The sequence below is a fragment of the Euprymna scolopes genome, chromosome 37 (assembly GCF_053919585.1).
Source record: "Euprymna scolopes isolate OS-2025 chromosome 37, ASM5391958v1, whole genome shotgun sequence".
In the NCBI taxonomy this organism is placed as follows: Eukaryota; Metazoa; Mollusca; class Cephalopoda; order Sepiida; family Sepiolidae; genus Euprymna; species Euprymna scolopes.
This window is the reverse complement of record NC_136518.1, coordinates 81,445,453-81,468,496: the sequence shown is the minus strand read 5'-3', so window position 1 is coordinate 81,468,496 and position 23,044 is coordinate 81,445,453. Positions and strand designations below refer to the sequence as shown.

Here is a 23,044-nt window from a genome sequence, read left to right as displayed (position 1 = left end):
AAACTGTACCGTGAAGGGGGAAAAGAAAGTGAAAAAAACGTGACTTCTTTGCTGTTGCGCTCATCGCCAAACCGGAAGTGACGTAGGTTTAAATTTAGGCCAGACTATCGATAAAAGGGATGACTTTCGAAAATATCGACGATAAAAGCGACCCCTCCCTGTAGAAAAGTTCCCAGTTGAGGGTGAAGGAATTAATGTTTTTTGCCAATTTTCCAATATTTGTCGTCCGAATGGTCGAGTTTCAAAATGATACTGATCACGTGAAAATCCGTCGCCTCTACGAAAGTTTTAGATAGACATACAAACATCCATCCATACATACATACATTTAAGCAGACAGGTGAGATTTATATTATAGACTATCCTGATTGCCCAGCGTTGCACAAATGTTTGAAGGTGTATATTGAGCAAAAAAAAGTGGTAGATAGCAGGTAGGCTCGAACCCTTACCGTGAGGGAGGAAAAGAACGTGAAAAAAATGTGACGTCTTTTAGCTGTTGCGCCCATCGCCAGACCGGAAGTGACCTAAGTTTAAATTAAGGCTAGTCAATCGAAAAGAGGAGATGACTTTTGAAAATATCGACGAAAAAGCGACCCTTGTTTTTGGCCATTTTTTTATATTTGTCGTCCGAAGGGTCGAGCTTCAAAACGATAACGATCACGTAAAAATCTGTCACCTCTGTCGAAAGTCTTAGGCAGACATACATACATTTAAACAGACAAGTGAGATTTATATAATAGATTAAGGTAATAAAAACCTGTTTCCAACACCAGGTATTACTGCCTTATATTTCACCATACTAATACGGAAGAAATATACATTTATATTAATATTATTAAATGCTAGTTTTATATAAATATTTTTTAGATAAGCACGGAAACAAAGTATTTTAAATAATGATAATGATACATGTTGAAAATACTAATGTTTCGGTCTTAGGGCTGTGACAAGAGAATATTCTTATGATTGTTTTGACGCTCGAGTATATATCCGACACAGTTAATTAATCGAGAACCACATCACTCTATATAAAACCATTGAAGATATCAACGGATACACACTCGAGAGTCAAAGTGCTTGTCTGAGCTCCAATCTCTGCCCCCCCCCGCCAATCTTTCACGAAAAACACCCGACTAGCTGAAACCACTGTCAATAACTTCCCCCACTCTTTATCCGTGCCTAAATCAAAACGTAGATCAAAACGTAGATTCCATGAACAAAGATTCTTTCTTAGAACTGCACGGCTGTGGAACTCTCTGCCGCTTGCTTGTCCCCCCCCCGAATTCAACTTGGATGTCTTCAAGTCCAACACAAACAAATTCCTGATGAACCGCCCCCTTAAGTAATGACACCTTATCAAATCCCCAATACTAACTATTACTTCGATACTATCCCACTGATTAGAGTACACACAATAACACTTATCCCCGAGTGGCTTCTGGGCCTTGATAAGTGGTGACCCTCATTTAAAAAAAAAAGAACATGCTCTTGTCCCAGCCCTAGTCAGAACTTTGTAGAAATATACACATAAACATGCGTGTGTGTTTGGGTGTGTAAAAATGAACTCTCCCGTCATCTTTCGACGTATGAGATTCATATAATTAAGTTGTCTGAAATCTACATATACGATTTGCTTTTAGTGGTGAAGGCTTTGTGTATAACCAGACACACTTTTTGGAACAACTGGTCATCTCAATCGATCCAAATGATCGCTACAGCCAAAACAGATAGTAGACTTCAGGTTTTATTTAGTTATAAAGTGGGAGGCTTCTGTTTTAGCAGGACCCTCGTATGACAAAACGCGCTTCAGACGGCCATGCAGTGCCATCGTCCATCGCTAGCAAATGTGCACTGCGAATGGTTGTAACTATGAAGAAAAAATAAATTCTTGAGCACAAAACGTCGCTCGTTCTAATGTCACCACTCCCGTCTACGTACGTCTTCAATTTTTTTAGTTAAAAAATAGAAGGCTTTACTTTTGGAACGACCCTCATATACTAAGTCTAGAAGGATTACTAAATAATGAGTCACACGTAGTATCTTTAATAAGGGCAAGAGATAACCTCTAAGACACTCGAATCGATACACATCCATATAACTTTCATGAAAGGTGTGTTAGAATAATGAATGTGTTCACTTTCCAAATCTCATTAATATAACTCACTATGTCGTCATGTTTTTTTTTTCAAACTGCATCTCCTCTGAGACGGAAGGTCACAGAGTAGCACGAAACGGCTAAAATTATTGAATATTTGTGGACCGTTTTTTATTGGCTTTATCCGATTAAAATAGATGCTAAGGAGTAAAACTTGGGTATTTCTTATTCAACCGACAATGGCTGATTCAGTTTCTGAGACTAGAGCGTTATAAATGTTGGTTTGGGTTTCAGTTTCGATTCTAGCTGATGCCACGAAAGCCATGTGCTGTTTTGTTTTTTGTTTTGTTGTTTTGTTTTTTTTTACTTTTGAAATCACGACTATATAGTGGGTACAATATAATATGAAATAATCGAGAGAGAATTGACTCGATAATAATAAAAACGAAACATGCGTGAATTAAAATATCATATTTAAGCGTATTTTATGACCGGGCAACAGTGCGCGCTCCTTGCCAGTGTTATATAATGTTTTTCTCGTGAAATCTCATTCAAGGATAAGGTGTGAATCTTTTATTTCAATAAAAATGATTTCTTTTTGTTTTATTTTTTTGTTTGTTATTTTTTGTTTTTGTTTTTTTTTTTCATTTTCTATATCTTCTCTTTTTAGTCAACCAACGGAACACTTCACTTTTCCTAGCGTTGACGTACACGTCGCTTCAAATCTGCATTGTGTGTTTATACGTGTTGGCGTTGTGTCCATTCATCCGTTATGTTTTCGTTTATATCAAAAGTATCAAAAGTATACGTGCCGACAGATTAAAAAAAAAAAACAGGAAAGAAAGAGTATACTAGTTCCCTTCGAAGTAATCTTCTCCGGTTGCAATGCACTTGTTGTACCGCGCCAATAAATTCTCGAATACCCCATGAACGTCCTCTTGAGTGAGCGTGTCAATGACCATCGTTACATCATCTCAATTGTCTTATAACGACAGCCTCTAAGATATTCCTTTAGCTAAGGGAATAAACTAAAAGTCACAGGGAGCAAGATCTCAGCAATAGGGAGAGTGAGAAACTGTCTTAATGCCAATCTTGGTCAAATAATCCGTGATAAGGATGGGGCACTCTTGGGACAAACCTCGTGCAAGTCTTCCACATTTTCAGCTTCTCGCGAATAATTGTGTGTACAGTTCCCACACTGACATCAAACTGTGCATTTATTGTCTCTATAGATATAAGACGGTCATTATCCATGGAATTCTTTATTTGGCCAGTCAACTCTGGTGTTCAGACTTCCTTACTTCTCCTATACCTCTCACAATCTCTTACAAAGCCCCTAAATACCTTAAATCTCTTATGCTACTTAAACTAATGTTGGATTCATGCAAGATGGTCCAAAAGTAGTCTGAAGCATTCCATACGTTTCTGTGGCTTTTTTTCCAAGTTTAAAGCAGAATTTTATTGCATATCGTCCTTCTAAAATGTCCTCACATCCAGATTGCATTTTTTTCATTCACCAGCTGTGACAATCAAGCTTTAGTATGGCGTATTCCAATTCCTGCTGTAGCTGTTCATTTGAAGCTGAATGATCAGTCATCTCATAAGATGTATAGCAATAACATATTAAATTTTCAAGAGTCGACGAACATTTTAAATACCTGTACAAAAAAGTCTGGAAACTTATTAAAGGCACCTCGTATTACTGAGAACTGAAATCGTGTTAATATGTTGAAAGAGGCTGTGGGAGAGTACATTGTACCAGTTAACAGAGAGATAGAAAAACACAGGTGTTAACAGCAAGATAAAGAGGGGAAATTAGAGAAGGGATACTATTTACGATTTCCTCTAATTAAACCTGGAATTTCCCATAGTATTCATAAATTAACAAGCCAAATCTGTGAACAGAATAACAGTGTGTAATATCAGTTCAAGGAGATATAAACTTACATGAATTGACATATTTAGAGAATCGATGAGATCAACTATTTCTTTTGATTAAACTTGCATCATCTATATATATCAACTTGCATCATCTATATATATTTTGATTAAACTTAATCATCTATATAAATAAAATGAACTCATTTTTTCCCGTCTGATTTTGACATTAAATGTCAAAATCAGACGGGAAAAAATGAGTTCATTTTATTTATATAGATGATTAAACTTAGATTTTTGCTATTATTTATACACTAGCGGGGGTACCCAGCGTTGCCCGAGTTTTTGTTTCCGGGACGGGGGGGAGTTTTAAAAAATGTTATGGTAGGTAAGTAGGAAGGATCAAACCCGGAGTCATGAGTAAAAGTAGGAAAATAAAGTGTGAAAAAAAAAAAAACATCTGCAACGTTAACAGTTCGGCCACCAAGAAAAGTCCATTTCAGTTGTTTAGGAAAAAAAAAAAAACGACTACGGTAGGTCGGCGCGAACGTGAAAATATAATGTCAATTGTCCAGCACGCTAACCACTACGCCACAGAGCACTGCAACTTAGTTTAGTGATTTTAAATAACTTCACATGAAAGAACTACGAAGCCAAACCGGTGTTCTCTTCTCAACTGTTCCTTGTGAACGATCCCCAAACGGTGTTAAGTGGTGGCAGGGGGAAGAGGAATTTATTAGAGAGAAAATATTTTACCACTTCCATTGATCTTAACCGATTTTGGCCGTGACTTCTCAGCAGAAAAAGTATAGAAATCTAAGATTATCGAGGAATTTGAGAAATAATAAGCCAGATATTGTTCTGCCGTTTGTGCATATTATATTTGCATGAAATATCTTGATTTTTAATCGTATTAATGTCAAAATCCGACGGGAAAAAATGAGTTCATTTTATTTATATAGAGAAGAAGATTAACAAGCTGAACGAAAGGCTGAGAAATAGGATATATATATATATATATATATATATATATATATATATATATATGTATGTATATGTATGCATATATATGTATATATGTATATATATAAATATATATATAATATATATATATAAATATATATCATATATATAATATGATATATATACATTATATTATATTATACATATAATATTACATTATACATATAATATTATATATGATATTATATTATATATATAATATTATATTATACATATAATATTCTATTATACATATAATATTATATATGTAATATATTATATATTTTATATTATATTCTATTATATATATAATATAATATTATATTATATATATAATATCATATTATATATAATATTATATATAATATCATATTATATATAATATTATATTATATATAATATCATATTATATATATAATATTATATTTTATATATAAAATATAATATTATATATATAATATTATATTATATATACAATATTATATATATAATATCATATTTTATATATAATATTATATTTTATATATAATATTATAGTTTATATATATAATATTACATTATATATATAATATTATATATACATAATATTATATATACATATATATACATATATATACATATATATATACATATATATATATTTATATATATATATATATTTATAAATATATATATATTTATATATATATTTATATATATATATATATTTATAAATATATATATATTTATATATATATTTATATATAAATATTTATAGATATATTTATATATATATTTATATATATATATATTTATATATATATATTTATATGTGTGTGTGTGTGTGTGTGTGTTAGGTTAATTAGAAAGCTCTTGCGAATTTTTAAATTTCAAATGATATATTTTCAAATTAGTTTTCGTTATAATACTTTGACTTTGTCTGTATAAAGATCGTTTCTCGTTCCATCGAATCGTGTAAATAACAGCGGTTTTAAAACAATCATCCCTTCTTTTCAGAACGTGCTAATACAAGATGGAAAAAAGCAAATTCGCATAATTTTCTCATTTCAATTAAAGCTAGGCCAAAAAGCTGCTGAAAGAATTCGCGATATCCACGAAGCCACTATACTGAACGCACATCACAATGGTGGTTTTAAAAATTTCGTGGATGCGACAAAAGTCCTGAAGATGATGAGTGTAGTGGTCGGACATCGGATGTTGATAACTATCAATTAAGGGCCTTAAATGCATGCGGAATGACGTCACCTGTAAAGAAAATTAAAAGATTATAAAAATGAGAAAGAGAACGATCATGTTAGAGACATAGATAACGTTCGCGATCACGTGCGAAGCGTGAATGAGGCTTGAGAAAATGATCACGCGAGGGCGTTACGGCGGTAACGAGGGAATGAGGAAATAAATGTCGTTGTAAAAGAAAAAAATAGGCGAGTTGGAGTTATTTCTTATTCTTGCTCTCCTTTGCTACGGAATATACAACGTGTTCGTTTCCGGACAACATTCTTTTACTAATGGGATCATCATCAGCAGCAGCAGCAGCAGCATCATCATCATCATCATCATCATCATCAAAAGGGCTGGGAACTATGAATTTAATTGATCGAGTTGAGAAATTGGCACAAACACCTTGCCCAAGATGTACTCGGGATGTACTTTAAGCCCAGGTCAACTACAGGCAGAAAAAGAACGAGTATAAATATGTCATAAATTGGTTTATTGTAAACTTATTGACTGTATTCATTAGCGAAAATATTGATAAAATGTTAAGTCATTCAAACTAAAATTCCAATGCGTCATAGATTCTCGAAACAATTTTTTTCTTATATTTTCTATTGCTTTTTCTTTTTCTGTTTTTTTTTTTTTGTTTTTGTTTTTTTTGTTTGTTTTTTGTTTGTTTGTTTTTTTTTATTCTTATCGTTATGTAACGACGAATAATTCAATGGCGCGAATTGTACGAAACCTTTCTGGAATATCATAAAAATAGCAGTCTACTCTACTTTTAAAAAAACACACACACACACACATCGTATAGACACGCTCTATTTAGCATAAAAACTTTTAACGCAAACAATGGTTTTCAAATATAGAATGACGTCAAAAGAAAGGGGCACGTGTTCTCTAAGACTATTGGCTTTTCTTCCACCAGATATATAAACTTTCATACGATTACGAATTGACATACCCGGCGTTGTCGGGAGGAGGTAATCACTTCCAATTTGCTTATTTGATTTTATGGAAATCGCTCCAGGCGAGGCATGAAACCACTTGATGTAAGGAGCTAAGAAAAACAATATTTCAAGGCCAAAACCTTGTTAATCATAAGTGTTAGATGAAATAGATTCTGAACCAGAAAACAGCAATTCTTCCCTCTTTGTCAGAGTTCGAAGCTGTTAAAAGTAAACTCAAGACCCACGGTCCTTATTATAAACTAAAAAAAAGTATTTGGCTCAGGAGAGGTAAAGTTAATTCCCTAGAAAATGTTATATCAATTTATGCTTCATTACAAACATTAAAACCAAGATCTAATGATGCTAAACCTTATGTTTGTAATCCTTATTGCAATTCTTATCAAAATCCGTTATGTTTTGAAATTTTTTAGACGAAGATTGATTATTTGAACGATTTGGATTCTTCGGACTACTGTTGTCACCTTGAGTGTCATCTTTACAACGTTTTGCTTGCTGTAACCTCCGACCTTCTTCCAGTGTATCTTGTCGAACTTGGGAATGTTTCTGTCGAACTCGGGAATCCGGACGGAATTTCGAACGGAACCCTTTGTTTATTACACGGGAGTCCACAATGACCCTTGACGCAGTGGTTGAAATACTTGAAAAGAAATTAATTCTAAAAGTGATATTCTCCTGAAGGTTCAAGGTTGAAGATTCAATTCTCATTGTGGGGGACCGAAAAATACAATTGTGAATTACTTAGTCTTGGCTGGCAGAACGAGAACATGCTACTCATGTGAAGTACATAAAGGGTTCCATTTGAAATTCCGTCTAGATTCCCGAGTTTGACAGAAACATTCTCGAGTTCAACAAGATACACCTGAAGAAGCTCGGAGGTTACATCAACCAAAATTGACACTCAAGATGAAAACAGTAGTTTGAAGTATCCGAATAATTTAAAATCCATTACATTACTTGGATTTTAGAAAATCTCTCAAATTTAAGGCGTATGTTTAACGGATCCCACCATGTCTAGCCACTCTGATGAGCCCAAACATAATGAAATAGCTGCCTTTAGATGTAGAGCAATACTAAACACGGTGTGTAATAAATGGATTACTTTGATACATTTCTACATATCTTTCCGAGTCTTTCTCTTGCAGTCAGGAGCACGTGGTACAATGGTGAAAATGGGTGGCTGGTTACATTTAAAGCATCTAAAAACAAACTTCTCTCATTTCACAACCAACGCTTGGATCTTCATTTTGTTTTAATTCGAAAAGCTTCTGGGTCAGCCGTTTACTTTTGACTTGAAATAAAATCCATTGCAAAGGTCCGACTGCATCAATTAGAATTTGAAAAACACCTGCCTCGAACCTAAACAATGGATCGATAGTGTTGGAGAACGAATATCAGATCTGGCTAACTCGGCAGAATTTTGAATCTTCGGACACGAGAAGAAATGGAAGTAAAAATGACGGGTAAGTAGCAAATAAAGTCGCTAGAAAAATAAGTTTTTCTCATGGGGTAAACTTTTTGTTATGGGTTAAATTAATCTGCACATTTAAGAAATATAGAATTTTACCCAGAAACTATCAAGATGGAACGATTCCAAACGTTTTCCGATTTCATTACAATTGCTTATTTTGTTTTAAATTCCCAATTCCGATACAATTACTGATTCCGATTCTTTCAAAGTCACTAAATATTTAGCAATAGAGGGTTTTTTTTATTTTGCCATAAAAACGCATGTCATGTATAGTATGTCTTTTCACGAACGTCAAAATATACTTCTGTGAGTAATCGATAGATTATGATTTTGTTTGTAGATTAAAATCAATATCGATTTATCATTTGATCTTTAGCGCCAGCAATGGAAAAATTAAGTCCTGAACAAAAACAAATAATAAGCAATTAAAGGAATCGTTTTTGGCATCGGAAAATACACACACATTTTTCCGATTCCGAAAGTTCAAAAAGTTCCGATGTTTTGAAGTCCCGATTCGGATTAATCGTCCTAACACTAATGATTATTCTCACATTCAACACCTTATGGGGTAGAAATTCGTGGCCTTTTTTTTCGATTAGGAAAACTGCTTATCTGACACGTTTTTTGTGGGGGGGGAGTGTTTTTATATGCAGACAAAGTTTTACCATTGTAAATATATTTCCATTCGTTTTTGTATATGAAAATTTTGTTCCCTAACTCCCCACATTTTGTATTTATTCTTATTTGGGGTTTTAAGCAGGTTGTTCATTAAGAGATTTTTATTTTATTTTGAATAAGCCTAGTTAATCAATGTTAGGTCAATTTTTCAGGCTCGTGCTACATTTGGTATTAATGTAATCTTTATTGTACTAAATATTTATGAAAAAAGTATTAAACGATTCGTGGCAGTTATGGCTTCAGAATAATGACGTGTACTTCTGCATACACTTTTTCTGTTACACTTTTTGATTAATTTTACTATTGCAGGTGTCTTCATTATAACCGGCCTAAAAGGCTGCAACAGCTTTATATAGTAACTAGCGAGGGGTACCCGGCGTTGCCCGAGTATTTGTAGGTGTGTGTGTTTGGAGGGAAATCAGAACAAAAAAGGAAACTTAACATTAGCGATTAAAAAAAAAAGATGGGGTTGGTGGCATTTGGGCTCCAACCCAGAGCCTTGCGGCCTATAGACTGAGCCTGAACACCAGCGCTACGGCGACAATATTAATGTAAGAGCGATTAAAGTGAGTCAAGTCAAGGAGGTTTGATTGACAGGTGGCCGCTTAATGATGTCATCGCGGGAGCGTTACGATGACGGGTAGTTATTTGGCGTTTGTTTACTTTGTTTCACTGCGGGACCGTTTTTTCATTTACTGTGGGGCAGTTTGGGCTTGCCCAAGATGATGGGAGGGGGGTAAACCAGCTCCCCATTGAAAGGGGATTGTCCAAACTGAATATCAATTGTCTGATATAAGGAAAAACCTGCATTGATCAAAGCTGATTGCTTTTTGGACGTGCTGGAAACGATGCAACAACCTTCGTATTAGTTTTGCATTTATTATACGAAAAAGGCGAATCTACATGCGCCGATCGAAAAATGTTGAATATTTAGCTTTTGAAAGTCGGGCAAATTAAATACACACGCGACCCCCGTTCGTAACTCGTAGATATTATGATTTCGACGTGATATAAAAAGTTTGAAAAATAAGCGATGGCCTCGAGAAGCCGCCGGAAAAAAATCCTTTTTCGGACATACACAAAAAGCGAACATACATACATACATACACACATACATTTTCACTTTTATATTTATAGATGATACCATCTAAAACTACCATCTAAAACTTCTATCTAAAACTACCATCTAAAACTACTATCTAAAACTACTATCTAAAACTACCATCTAAAACTACTATCTAAAACTACTATCTAAAACTACTATCTAAAACTACCATCTAAAACTACTATCTTAAACTACCATCTAAAACTACCATCTAAAACTACTATCTAAAACTACCATCTAAAACTACTATCTAAAACTACCATCTAAAACTACTATCTTAAACTACCATCTAAAACTACTATCTAAAACTACCATCTAAAACTACCATCTAAAACTACCATATAAAACTGCTATCTAAAACTACTATCTAAAACTACCATCTAAAACTACTATCTAAAACTACCATCTAAAACTACCATCTTAAACTACTATCTAAAACTACCATCTAAAACTACCATCTAAAACTACTATCTAAAACTACCATATAAAACTACTATCTAAAACTACCATCTAAAACTACTATCTAAAACTACCATCTAAAACTACTATCTAAAACTACTATCTAAAACTACCATATAAAACTACTATCTAAAACTACCATCTTAAACTACTATCTAAAACTACCATCTAAAACTACTATATAAAACTACTATCTAAAACTACTATCTAAAACTACCATCTAAAACTACCATATAAAACTACCATCTAAAACTACCATATAAAACTACTATCTAAAACTACCATCTAAAACTACTATTCAAAACAACCATCTAAAACTACCATCTAAAACTACCATCTAAAACTACCATATAAAACTACTATCTAAAACTACCATCTAAAACTACCATCTAAAACTACCATCTAAAACTACCATATAAAACTACCATATAAAACTACTATCTAAAACTACCATCTAAAACTACTATCTAAAACTACCATCTAAAACTACCATATAAAACTACCATATAAAACTACTATCTAAAACTACCATCTAAAACTACCATCTAAAACTACCATCTAAAACTACCATCTAAAACTACCATATAAAACTACCATATAAAACTACTATCTAAAACTACCATCTAAAACTACCATCTAAAACTACCATCTGAAACTACTATATAAAACTACCATATAAAACTACTATCTAAAACTACCATCTAAAACTACCATCTAAAACTACCATCTAAAACTACCATATAAAACTACCATATAAAACTACCATATAAAACTACTATCTAAAACTACCATCTAAAACAACTATCTAAAACTACCATCTAAAACTACCATATAAAACTACTATCTAAAACTACCATCTAAAACAACTATCTAAAACTACCATCTAAAACTACCATCTAAAACTACTATCTAAAACTACCATCTAAAACAACTATCTAAAACTACCATCTAAAACTACCATATAAAACTACTATCTAAAACTACCATCTAAAACTACTATCTAAAACTACCATCTAAAACTACCATCTAAAACTACTATCTAAAACTTCCATCTAAAACTACTATCTAAAACTACCATCTAAAACTACCATATAAAACTACCATATAAAACTACTATCTAAAACTACCATCTAAAACTACCATCTAAAACTACCATCTAAAACTACCATATAAAACTACCATATAAAACTACTATCTAAAACTACCATCTAAAACTACTATCTAAAACTACCATCTAAAACTACCATATAAAACTACCATATAAAACTACTATCTAAAACTACCATCTAAAACTACCATCTAAAACTACCATCTAAAACTACCATATAAAACTACCATATAAAACTACTATCTAAAACTACCATCTAAAACTACCATCTAAAACTACCATCTAAAACTACCATATAAAACTACCATATAAAACTACTATCTAAAACTACCATCTAAAACTACCATCTAAAACTACCATCTAAAACTACCATATAAAACTACCATATAAAACTACTATCTAAAACTACCATCTAAAACTACCATCTAAAACTACCATCTAAAACTACCATCTAAAACTACCATATAAAACTACCATATAAAACTACTATCTAAAACTACCATCTAAAACTACCATCTAAAACTACCATCTAAAACTACCATATAAAACTACCATATAAAACTACTATCTAAAACTACCATCTAAAACTACCATCTAAAACTACCATCTAAAACTACCATATAAAACTACCATATAAAACTACTATCTAAAACTACCATCTAAAACTACCATCTAAAACTACCATCTAAAACTACCATATAAAACTACCATATAAAACTACTATCTAAAACTACCATCTAAAACTACCATCTAAAACTACCATCTAAAACTACCATATAAAACTACCATATAAAACTACTATCTAAAACTACCATCTAAAACTACCATCTAAAACTACCATCTAAAACTACCATATAAAACTACCATATAAAACTACTATCTAAAACTACCATCTAAAACTACCATCTAAAACTACCATCTAAAACTACCATATAAAACTACCATCTAAAACTACCATCTAAAACTACCATCTAAAACTACCATATAAAACTACCATCTAAAACTACCATATAAAACTACCATATAAAACTACCATCTAAAACTACCATCTAAAACTACCATCTAAAACTACTATCTAAAACTACCATCTAAAACTACCATCTAAAACTACCATCTAAAACTACTATCTAAAACTACTATCTAAAACTACCATCTAAAACTACCATCTAAAACTACCATCTAAAACGTAGTGAAACATAATCCTATTTACTTGTATAGCTGTATGATTTTTGTGTACTTTTCATGACTTTAATGCTGAACTAAAGCAAGATTCTCTCTCTCTCTCTCTCTCTCTCTTTCTCTCTCTCTCTTTCTCTCCTTATCTATCTATCTATCTCACTCTCTTTCCAGCTGACTACAATATGGTTGTCTTCACATGCAATGTAAACAAGTTCCACCTTAAATAATAAAATTATACACGATTTCCGTCATTAGCGATTACTACACTGTTGTCCTCATTGACCCTCGAGTGACCTTCAGGTCATGATAAATAGTGACTGTCTTATATATTTACCAAGGCTTTTTCTTATATGTTTTAGTAACACAAAATATATATCAATAAACTATACTTGAGTTTTGGGATTGCGTTCGTTATGTTTGAAAAAAAAAACTGTTTTAATTGTTCTAATTGGCCATAAGATATAGTGCTAATGGGTACTAGAAGAAGACCATAAGTCAGCCATGTAATCGAATAAGAATCCAAATAATACAAATCATCGATGCTCATCTCAAAATTTTCCAAAACAGAAAAATTAAATTCGATGAATATTGTCGTTCATGAAAACCGTTAAAATACTAAATCTATTTTAATTATTCTAATTAGCCACGATTTATCTCCCCTTAGTGAATAATTAAATGAAGATTCATTGATAGACCTTTTCGTTATCCATGTATTCCTTTCCCCCCCCCCCCGCTCTCGGTCTATGTTCATTGAACCGCTCTATAATATTTTCTAATGTTTCTGAAAGGCACAATCACGTTGACACACTGTTTCTCGCCAGATCACCGAAGTTAAGCGACGTTGAGCCTGGCCAGTACCAGATGAGTGCCCAATTGGGAAAGCGAGGCGTGTATGTATCACGAGGTAAAATAGCAGGTTGAGAAACTGGCACGGTCTATCCTTCTCTCCAGGGTAGATGGGACTCTCTTAAGCTTTGGTAGGCACCCCATCTAGTGATGACGTAACGATAAAAAATACCCTTAGCCCTGGCGAAGCATCAAATATTGGCCTTCGGGACAAGATCAAAGTGTAGTATCTGTTCCGACAGATACTGCAAGCTATGACTAGCAAAGACCAGATGTGGGGGCAACCCCACATGCCTGACCTTTAACCAGCTCCCATTTCCCACCTCTCGGGAGCTGGTCCCCTTTTTCCCTTCCCCCTCCCTTCACTCCTCACATTAAAAATTGGCCTTGTGCCTAATTTGCTCGGTGGGGGAGCAAATAAATACCATCTGTTCCGACAGATGCTGCACTTAAGATAATTTGTACCAGTCAATGGAGGGGAAACCCTCTATACTGGGACAATTATTATTTTTGGTAACCAGAGTGCCCCCTTTTTGCCTACTTTTAGGGGAGCTGGTTTTTACCTCACATTAAAAACGGCCTTGTGCCTAATTTGCTCAGTGGGGGAGCAAATAAATACCATCTGTTCTTCAGATGCTGCACTTCTATTTCTTGTTCTCTTTCGGTGGAGGAGAAATCCTTCACGACTGAGACAATTTTTATTTTTGTACCTTTTCTCCACGTTAAAAAACGACCCTGGTGTCTAACTCTGTCCCGTGGGGAGGCATAGTAAATAGGTACACTACAAAACTCGCGTAGTGAGTTCAATCTCGGCTACGACCACGCGGGATTGATGATGGATGGAATGTTTCTGTGAGAATTTGCATATGCGTATCTATACATTTCACATTCTGTGCAGATTCTCGAGTTTTACATAACGACATCTGAGCTTGACATAAAGATTTGTAAATTGAAGAAGGCGCGCCTGGAGAAAATATGAGCTTAGATGTTCCGAAACGTTGTGAAAATTACGCTGAAGATGAGAACAGTAGTCCAATCTTATTTATCGAAAAATACAAATTATCAATTCTTATCTAAAAAAAATTCCGAAATGATTAATAAGGAAATTGAAAGAATATGGTGATTTAAGAAAATCTCTGAAATACAAAAAAGGACCCAAAGGACAAAGATTGTGCCGGCCACACCCACTGAAACGTTTCATTGACCTTTTTTTTTTTTTTTTTTATACAATTAATTAGATTTTTTTTTTTATAAAATCATACTTCACATGCCTCATCCAAAATTATTAAATAAAACAAAACTTTCCTTTTTGGTCACCCGACAAAATAAGGGTGGACCTGCAAATTCACCCTTGTCCGTTCGTCCGTTCGTCCGTTCGTCTGTCTGCACTTTTCTCAATAACTACGCCCTGGAATGTTTTGAAATTTTGCGCAAACATGAAATATGATATGCGTAAAAAAAGTAACAGAACGGATTTTCCGGGAAAACTCCGGTTGCTCCTCACCCTAAGTGTGTCTTTCGGATTAAAATGGCTAAAATTGACACTTTTGTGCTTATTTAAATAAATTGATGTCTTGGATTTTTATAAAACTTTCTGAAAAGTTGTAGCTTTCTATATAATTTTGTTTGCGATAACTCTTGGGTGTGCCCTAGGGGGTCTTTTAGGGCTAACAAAAACACTCCATTTTTGGGACTATTTTACCATATTTGTCCAAAATTTTCAATGTATGTCTATTTAGCAGTTTTGCATGGTGCTGAACTGAAATTTAAATATTTTAAGGCCTTCGGGACTTTTGGGACTAAATAGGGCAGGGGCAAATGATGGACCTAGTCATTTCTTTTTCTTTTTGTTTTTGTTTTTTGCATGGTGCAAAATTCAAATTTATATATGTTAAGGCCTAATACTTCACCGTTTGTTCATTTTCACCAGGATTTGACGTACCCTGGAGACTTTTGGGGCTAAATGCGGGGGGGGGACAAATGCTGAACTTAGTCATTTTTTATACCTCGTTCACTGTGCACTCACGGGGGGGGCATGCATGCTTCACTTGCTATGATTAAATTGAGATATTTCATTTTATTTTTATTCATGAAGAATGAATGAGAAGTAGTGTGATTGCCATAGGCATTTCTAAAATAAGCAAATAAAAACACGTTATTACGAGTTTACTTCCCTGAAGGTTACAACACGATCGTTTTTTTTAATCTAATGTCAGCAAATATTTGTCGTAAAAAAAAAATCAAACTTTATGTCTCTAAATTGTTTTAGATGAGGGTTGATCATTTGGATTATTTTGCGATTATTTTCGGACTACTGTTCTCATCTTGGATGTTTTACTTATAACCTTTCAGTCGATGTAACCCCCGACTTTCTTCAAATGCATCTTGTCGAACTCGGTAATCCTTATGTCAAACTCGGGAATCTGTACGGAGTTTAGAACCGAATCCTTTATTCAATGCACTGATATTAACTTGTTCTCGTTCCGTCAGCCATGACCGGGTAGAAGTCTTAACTAATACACAATTGCATTTTTAATATCATCTGTACTGAGGATAGAACCGCCACCAGCAATAATACTGTTACTTAAGATCGATTACACTTAGCACCCGTATCCGTTGCGCCACGAATCCTTACAAGTCATCAATTGAAACGTTGTTTCATGCGAAGAATATTGACAATTGTTCTTTGATGCAATTAATTTGACGTTTTCTTCTGAAACCAGACTTATTAATTTTATTTACTGGGAATATACAGGCTAATAAGTTCGCTTAAAGTTTTTGCTAGTCGATAGATGGTCTTAGGAACGTGGGATAACAAAGTAATTACTGCAAATAATGCACAAACTAATAATTACTAACTCCCCAATATAATTGGAGACTATAAACCTGGTTACCTATTTGGTACTGTCAAGATACACAAACCTAATTCCCCTCTCCAATCTCACCCCATCTATCTACTAACAAAAACCTTAATCCAACTAATTAAGCCTGTATATTTCCAGCAAATATAGTGTCAAGTCCACACACAAACTAATACAAATACCCAAGTAACGGGACAGCAAAAGCATTGCATTTCTTGATGCAGAAAGTTTATTTACTAATGTACCTATAGCTATTTATTAAACAGACACAAGTCAGTTGTAAGACTGTATGCCTTCACCTGACAACGTAAGGATTGTCCGAAGTTTTACCTGGGCCTTCTTCAATTTGTATGAATTTTTTCTAAAATTGTGTCATGGAAAAGGTTGATAATTAAAAAAAAAATTTTTAACTGATCATGCTAAACATGTTCATGTCGGTTAATGTGATCAAAAGACATCAGATGTGGAAAAAAATCGAGAGTTGAAATATCCATTTAAATTGAATTTTTCAAACTCCAAATCAAATGATAGCGTAAAATGCGGGACTTCATTAACTACAATACAGGCCAAGTAGTGAATCTCTATGATGCGTAAAACCAAAGTTATCTCCAAAGATGTGAGCCCATGATCTTGACCTTATACTTTGACCTTGATATTCCAAAACTAAATCACTTTCAAATTAGACAATAATCGGTGTTTTGGACAACTTTGATAACAATTAGTCAATCGGTGTGCAGGCTGTGCTATACATCAACAAACTCTATCGAAATCATAGTATCCACGTTTACAAAGGGAACAATAACAACTATTACAGTGCCTAATACATGTTACAACTATAACAAAAAAAATTGTTTAGTCCGAATTAAAGTTTTGCTTGTCAGCTTAAATGCTATTTAAGTCTAACTTTTAAGATACTTCAAGATGAATTTGTATATGAGATAAGTACGTCTTTATGTTCATAGGCCATTGATCTAATATGCACATGTGTTCAAACAGGTTAAGATTTTCTCACACCCGTATTACAGTTAAGGTTTGGTTACGGTAATATGAACTGATATTGTTAACATTATTGCGTGCCTTTGCGTACCGCTATGAGATGTTTTATTAGTCAATCTGACACCCTTATAGTTTTTCTTTTCAATCTAACTATACATACACACACACACACACACGCGCGCGCACACACACACACATATATATATATATATATATATATATATATATATATATATATATATAAGTGAACGTGTCTGTGTGTCTGTGTACATTTCCCTACGCTATAACTACAGACTCGAAATTTGATGTACAGGGGACTGAGATTTGAGAAAATCTTGGTAATCCGGTATTGGCTGTTAAGAGGTCAAAGTTCAATGATTTGGCCTTTGAGAACTTTACCAAATTACTCCGCCAATTTTAGGTATAAACAATTGAAATTTTAGATATAAGTTCCTTGGACATGGATCTAACTTAATTATTTGATTTGAACTCAAAACAATAAGTGTCATAATAGGGGTCAAAGTTTTTAAAAAAATTAACTTCTGATCTAAACATTTGAAATTTTACATAAAGTGTATTCAGAGATCGGGCAAGCTTTTTCGTCGATTTGAGTCGAAAATTTTTAGTTACCAATATATAAATGTATGTATGTATGTATGTATGTATGTATGTATGTTTGCATGTCTGCCTAAAACTTTCGACAGAGGGGACGGATTTTTACAAGATCAGCATCGTTTTGAAGTTCGACCTTTCTAAACGACAAATATCGAAAAATTGGCTAAAAACATAAATACCTTCACCTTCAACTAGGAACTTTTCTACAGGGGGGGTCGCTTTCTTCGCCCATATTTTTTAAAGTCATCCTCTCCTTTCGATTGTCTAGCCTTAATTAAAACCTACGTCATTCCGGTGTGGGTGGTCGTAACAGCAAAGATGTCAGGTTTTTCCCCCGGTCTTTTCCTCCTTCGGGGTACGAGCCTGCCTTCCTACTACCATTTATTTTTCTCTCAACACACACACCCAAACACCCGGGCAAAGCCGGGCTGAAATGCTAGTATATCTATAAAAGTGAATGTGTCTGTCTGTGTACATTTCCCAACGCAATAACTCCGTCAATTTTCAGTCTACAGACTCGAAATTTGGTATATAGAGTACTGAGTTTTTGGAAAATCTTGTTAATCCCTCTTCGGCCAGAAATTCGGCTGTTAAGGGGTCAAAGTTCAACGATTTGACCTTTGAGAACTCTACCAAACTCCTCCGCCAATTTTTGGTATAAACACTTGCAATTTTAGATATAGGTTCCTTGGACATGGATCTAACTTAATAACTTGATTTGAACCCAAAACAATAAGTGTTAAGGGATTATAATAGGGGTCAATTTTTTTTTTAGTAACCTCTACGGTCTACCAAATTATTCAGACAATTTCTGGTCTAAACATTTGAAATTTTACATAAAGGATATTCAGAAATTTGAGCTATCAATATATAAATGTATGTATGTCTATTTGCATGTCTGCCTAAAACTTTCAACAGAGGAGACGGATTTTTACAAGATCAGTATCGTTTTGAAGCTCGACCTTTCAGACGAGAAATACCGAAAAATTGGCTAAAAACATTAATTTCTTCACCCTCAACTGGGCACTTTTCTACAGGGAGGGGTTCACTTTTTTCGCCGATGTTTTCGACAGTCTTCCCCTTTTTTCGCTAGTCTAGCCTTAATTTAAACCTAAGTCATTTCCGGTTTGACGGTGGTCGTAACAGCAAAAACGTCACGTTTTTCCCTGTTCTTTGCCTTTTTTCGTGGTAGGGTTTGAGCCTGCCTCCTACTACCACTTTTTTTTTTTTTTGCTCAACACAAACCTCCAAAAACCCAGGCGACGCCGGATACTCATGCTAGTATATATATATATATATATATATATATATATATATATATATATATATATATATATATATATCGTTTATATGTTGTTAATTGATTTTTAGGGGTGATATAACTTCCCGAGTATTAACTATTCTTGACTTCTCTTTTTTACATATTCTTGTTTAAAAAGCCATGCAGACTTGCTTGTTAGATTGTAATGTGTGAACGTATCACTTACCTCGTAGCAGTTAGTTAATCTCAACGGGTAAATAAGTGGGATGAAGATATGCGAAGCCAACAGGCATCCGGCGATTATCCCCAAAATCATGTACATGAACATGGTTCCACGTGTGTAGATCTCGGCCGGAATACCCAGAATTGCAATGGCCGAAAACAACGAGAGGAGAATCGATATGGACACTGGAAACATTTTCATATTGCGGTCTCCCATCAGGAAATGCCTCGTAGTTTTCGCGCTCTTCTTAGAGAAGGAATAATAAATGCCGATGGCCAAAGAAATCACCAAGAGCAACACAAAGACGACATAGTCGACAACACAGAAAACCTTTTCGGAATCACACATGTTTTTGTTGTTTTGTCTGTTCTGGTTGTAAGAAAAACAGTAATATTTTCGTTTAACGTATTTTTTCTTAGAAATAAAAGGTTTAAGCTAATAATATATATATATATACATTATGTTCTCTCTTTTTTTTTCTTTTTTTTTTACACAGCTACCTAAAATATCCTTTTTTAAGTACGTCGTCCACAGGATTTTTTTTTAAACATAGACTGTTGAAAGAAATATATTTAAATGATATTTGCATGCTCCATATGACACGCGACCTGATAATAATGAATAGTCTATGCACAATTTTTGCAGTATGACTATGCACAGTGCGACGTGTGTAAAAAAAAACAAGGTGTGACGGGTGGTACTTTTCTGACTTGTTAACAACAACGGTCGACGTACACCCACAACGGAAACCACACACACACACACACACACACATACACACACACACACACGTACATATATATATATATATATATATATATATATATATTCAAGCACGTCTCGTCTGATATTGAACAAGATAGAGTTATTCTTTTTCCCGATTTTTTTGGATATCTTTTCTATTTGCCGAGCGCTGTTTTTTATTTCAACTGGCGTGTTGTATAGATGGAGCCCAAACTTTGTTGTTCAGACATATTCTTCTCAGGCGCTGTCTATCGTTCCTAATGATAATCCGGATGCACCGATAGAAAGTGCTTGAGAAAAATATGGCTGAACAACAACGTTTGGGCGCCATTCTATACAACACACCAGCTGTAATAAAAAAAGAACGCTCGACGAATAGAAAAGATATACAAAAAATCGGAAAAAGGATAAATCTGGCGTGTTCAATCAGATGTGCTTGAATAATGACTTGCTGCCAATACACACACACACACACACACATATATATATATATATATATATATATATATATATATATATATATATATATATATATATATATATAAAATCTTTTTCTTCATCATATTCCCTCTGCTTCACTTTTTGTTGTCAAGTAAGATCTTTGACTTACTTGCAGTTTCATCAAATACTTTTGTATGCAAAATCCGATCGCGCATTTTGCTAATTCCTACCCTCTGATGAGAAGGAAAATATTTCTTCGAAACTCCCCGGATTAAGGACTACGTACTTATGAACGTTTCCTTTTCAGTTTAAATATGTTTTTAACTCTTTTTCAAAGTGTTTTTTTAACATGTTTTATTAATTGTTTGCTCTTATATATGTGTGTGTGTGTGTGTGTGTGTGTGTGTGTGTGTGTGTGTGTGTGTGTGTGTGTGTGTGTGTGTGTGTGTGTGTGTGTGTGTACAGGCTTTGCTACATCTGTGCGACAATGTTTTCGAATTATTCTTGTGCAAAACTCATGAGGCAGAAATGTCTGTTTGGGGGGGGTCCTTAGGTGTTTATACTGGAAAGCCTATACACACATGTACACACACATGTACATACACATATACAAAGTACCTTCAATAAGTTTCCAGACTTTTTTCGTATAGACACTTTTAGTGATAGTACAGACATGAAACTCTAACTCTCTTATGCCACTCAAAAACTGATGCTGACTCATGCAAGATTGTCCAAAAGCAATCTGAAGCATTCCACATGTTTCTGTGACATTTTTCCAAGTTTAAGACAGAATTTTATTGCGTATCGTTCCTCTAAAGGCATCACGTTAATTAAGCTACACATAATTTTTCGCGTTTCATCCTCGTGGGGATTCGTCAGTCTACTAACAACCTAGCTCTACTTATGTATTGAGTACTGATGAAGTAAATAATGAAAGTCGATATATAAAACATTTTATATGGATATATCAAATAATAATAATAATGATGATGATAATAATAATAATAATAATAATAATAATAATAATAATAATAATAATAATAATAATAATAATAATAATAATATTACCAGCTGAAACTTTTCGCAAGAGCCCAAAATGAACTAGAGACATTAATAAATACCACTAGGATCTTCAACCAGGATATCCAAATGGAGTTTGGTATGGAAAAGTGTACACTACTATGTATAAGAAAGGAAAAACTATCCAACCAAACGGAGATGATGGCACTAGGGAAAGAAGATGCCTATAAATACCTAGGAGTACTGGAAGCAGACACCATCAAAGCAACAGAAATGAAAGAGAGAATTGGAAAGGAATACCTCATGAGAACAAGAAAACTTCTTAAAACCAAATTATATAGCAGAAACCTAACGAAAGTCATAAATACATGGGCAGTATCACTAGTAAGATACTCTGGACCGTTCATAAGGTGGACTAAGACAGCTCGATCAGAAAACCAGGAAACTCATGGCCATGCACAACGCACTACACCCGAAGGACGATGTTGACCGAATCTGCGTAAAAAGTAAAGACGACGGAAGGGGACTGGTTTGTATAGAAGACTGTGTGAATGACACAAAAAAGGAACTAGACTAGAAAAATACATAATGCAAAACACTGAAAGAATAATCATAGCAGCGAGAGACCCGGAAAAAAATCAATAAAACAGAAAACAGAGAGACAAAGGATAAGACGAGAAAAGAAAAGTGGGGAGAGAAACAACTACACAGAAGATTCATACGGATGACAAAAGATGAAAACAATAAAAACACTTGGACATGAATTCGAAAAGGACACATAAACCGAGAAACTGAATCCCTAATCACTGCAACTCCATAAGAACCAACCACATCAAAGCAAAGATCGACAAAACACAAGAAAACAGCAAATGCAGACTA

General features: G+C 33.9%; 1 protein-coding gene across 4 annotated transcripts in view; it reads right to left on the bottom strand.

Moving 5' to 3' along the window:
* LOC145261253 (sodium-coupled monocarboxylate transporter 1-like) overlaps positions 1-23,044 on the bottom strand; it is a 179,360-nt gene that overhangs the window by 105,994 nt on the left and 50,322 nt on the right. Inside the window, exon 1 of one of the 4 annotated variants that reach the window (XM_080119648.1) lies at positions 19,964-20,621. The exons of the other annotated variants lie outside the window; for them this stretch is intronic. Coding sequence (XP_079975774.1) covers positions 19,964-20,308 — 345 coding nt within the window. The 5' untranslated portion in view covers positions 20,309-20,621. Of the gene's footprint in view, positions 1-19,963; positions 20,622-23,044 lie in introns of those variants that run through there. 4 annotated transcript variants of the gene reach the window in all.